This window comes from Myotis davidii, unplaced genomic scaffold (assembly GCF_000327345.1).
Source record: "Myotis davidii unplaced genomic scaffold, ASM32734v1 scaffold274, whole genome shotgun sequence".
NCBI classification, from domain to species: Eukaryota; Metazoa; Chordata; class Mammalia; order Chiroptera; family Vespertilionidae; genus Myotis; species Myotis davidii.
This window is the reverse complement of record NW_006285613.1, coordinates 2099234-2100670: the sequence shown is the minus strand read 5'-3', so window position 1 is coordinate 2100670 and position 1437 is coordinate 2099234. Positions and strand designations below refer to the sequence as shown.

At 57.5% G+C, this 1437-nt stretch overlaps 1 protein-coding gene across 1 annotated transcript in view; it reads left to right on the top strand.

Annotated features, from left to right (window-relative positions):
- Positions 1–502, top strand: part of ST6GALNAC1 (ST6 (alpha-N-acetyl-neuraminyl-2,3-beta-galactosyl-1,3)-N-acetylgalactosaminide alpha-2,6-sialyltransferase 1) — a 10495-nt gene extending 9993 nt beyond the window's left edge. Inside the window, exon 9 of the mRNA XM_015559218.1 lies at positions 37–502. Coding sequence (XP_015414704.1) covers positions 37–300 — 264 coding nt within the window. The 3' untranslated portion in view covers positions 301–502. The remainder of the gene's footprint in view (positions 1–36) is intronic.
- The last annotated feature ends 935 nt before the right edge of the window (positions 503–1437 follow it).

Genomic DNA, 1437 nt, shown 5'->3' with positions numbered 1-1437 from the left:
GGGCTGGGGTGGGGGTGTATGGGGGGGAGGGGGACACGGCGCACACAGACCCCGAGAAGAGGCCAGGGGGGAGCGACACAGGCCGTTTCTCCACCGACCTCGACGCAGGTGAGCGCCTACGGCTTCATCACCGAGGGCCACGAGCGCTTCTCCGACCACTACTACGACCGGACCTGGAAAAAGACGGTCTTTTACATCAACCACGACTTTGCCCTGGAGAGGGCGCTCTGGAAGCGGCTGCACGACGAAGGGATCATCCGGCTGTACCAGCGCCCCGTGGCGCCCAAGCCGAAGGTCTGATGGGCCCCTCGGGCCGGGCCAGGGAGGGAACAGCGTCTGTCCATCTGTCCGTCTGTCCGCACCACGAGGGACGCCCTGAGGCAGCCGTGACTGGCGTTGGGGGCTTGGGAAGCTGCCGAAGGTTCTGTCCCAGGTTGGGGAGGACAGGGTGCCTTTCTTTCCTTTTTCCTCCTTTTGAATCCTCACCAGAGGGCATTTCCCGTGGATTCTTAGGGAGAGTGGGAGAGAGGGAGAGGCAGAGAGAAACATCGATGTGAGAGGAGCACGTCGGTTGGCTGCCTCCTGCATGTGCCCCAACCAGGGCCCGGGCCCGGGAGGAGCCTGCAACCGAGGTTCGTGGCTTTTTAAAAATATATTTTATTGGTTTTTCACAGAGAGGAAGGGAGAGAGATAGAGAGTTAGAAACATCGATGAGAGAGAAACATCGATCAGCTGCCTCCTACACACCCCACACTGGGGATGTGGCCCACAACCAAGGTACATGCCCTTGACCGGAATTGAACCTGGGACCCTTCAGTCCACAGGCCGACGCTCTATCCACTGAGCCACCCCCGCTAGGGCAGGGCTCCCTTCTTGAGACTGAGGAATTTTAACCCAACGGGTGACGAGCGGTCAGTGCCACAGATCTCCGCTGAAAACCACCCTCACTGTGCAAAAGCGATATCGGCACAGAGGAAGGACGGACGTGATGGAAACACGGATCCGCATTTGAAGTCCGATCTCTTAGCAGCGCTGACGCCTTGAAGGCAGCTAATTTCACCCTGGACTGTCCAGGCAGCGATTTTCAGCCGGTGCCGCCGCAAGAATTTATAAAACACCAGTCCCTGGCTTCGCAGTGGCGCACGGACCCTTTCCCCTTAGACCGGCAAACGAAAACACGACCACAGACAACACTACAGGAGCCAGACATCCGTCGCGAATGAATCACAATTATACCTCTTTTTTTTTTTTTTTAATATGCCCTATTGATCCCTCCACAGAGAGGAAGGGAGAGGGAGAGTTAGAAACATCGATGCAAGAGAGACATCGATCAGCTGCCTCCTGCACACCCTCCACTGGGGATGTGCCCGCAACCAAGGTACATGCCTTTGGCCGGAATTGAACCTGGGACCCTTTAGTCCGCAGGCCGACGCTCTA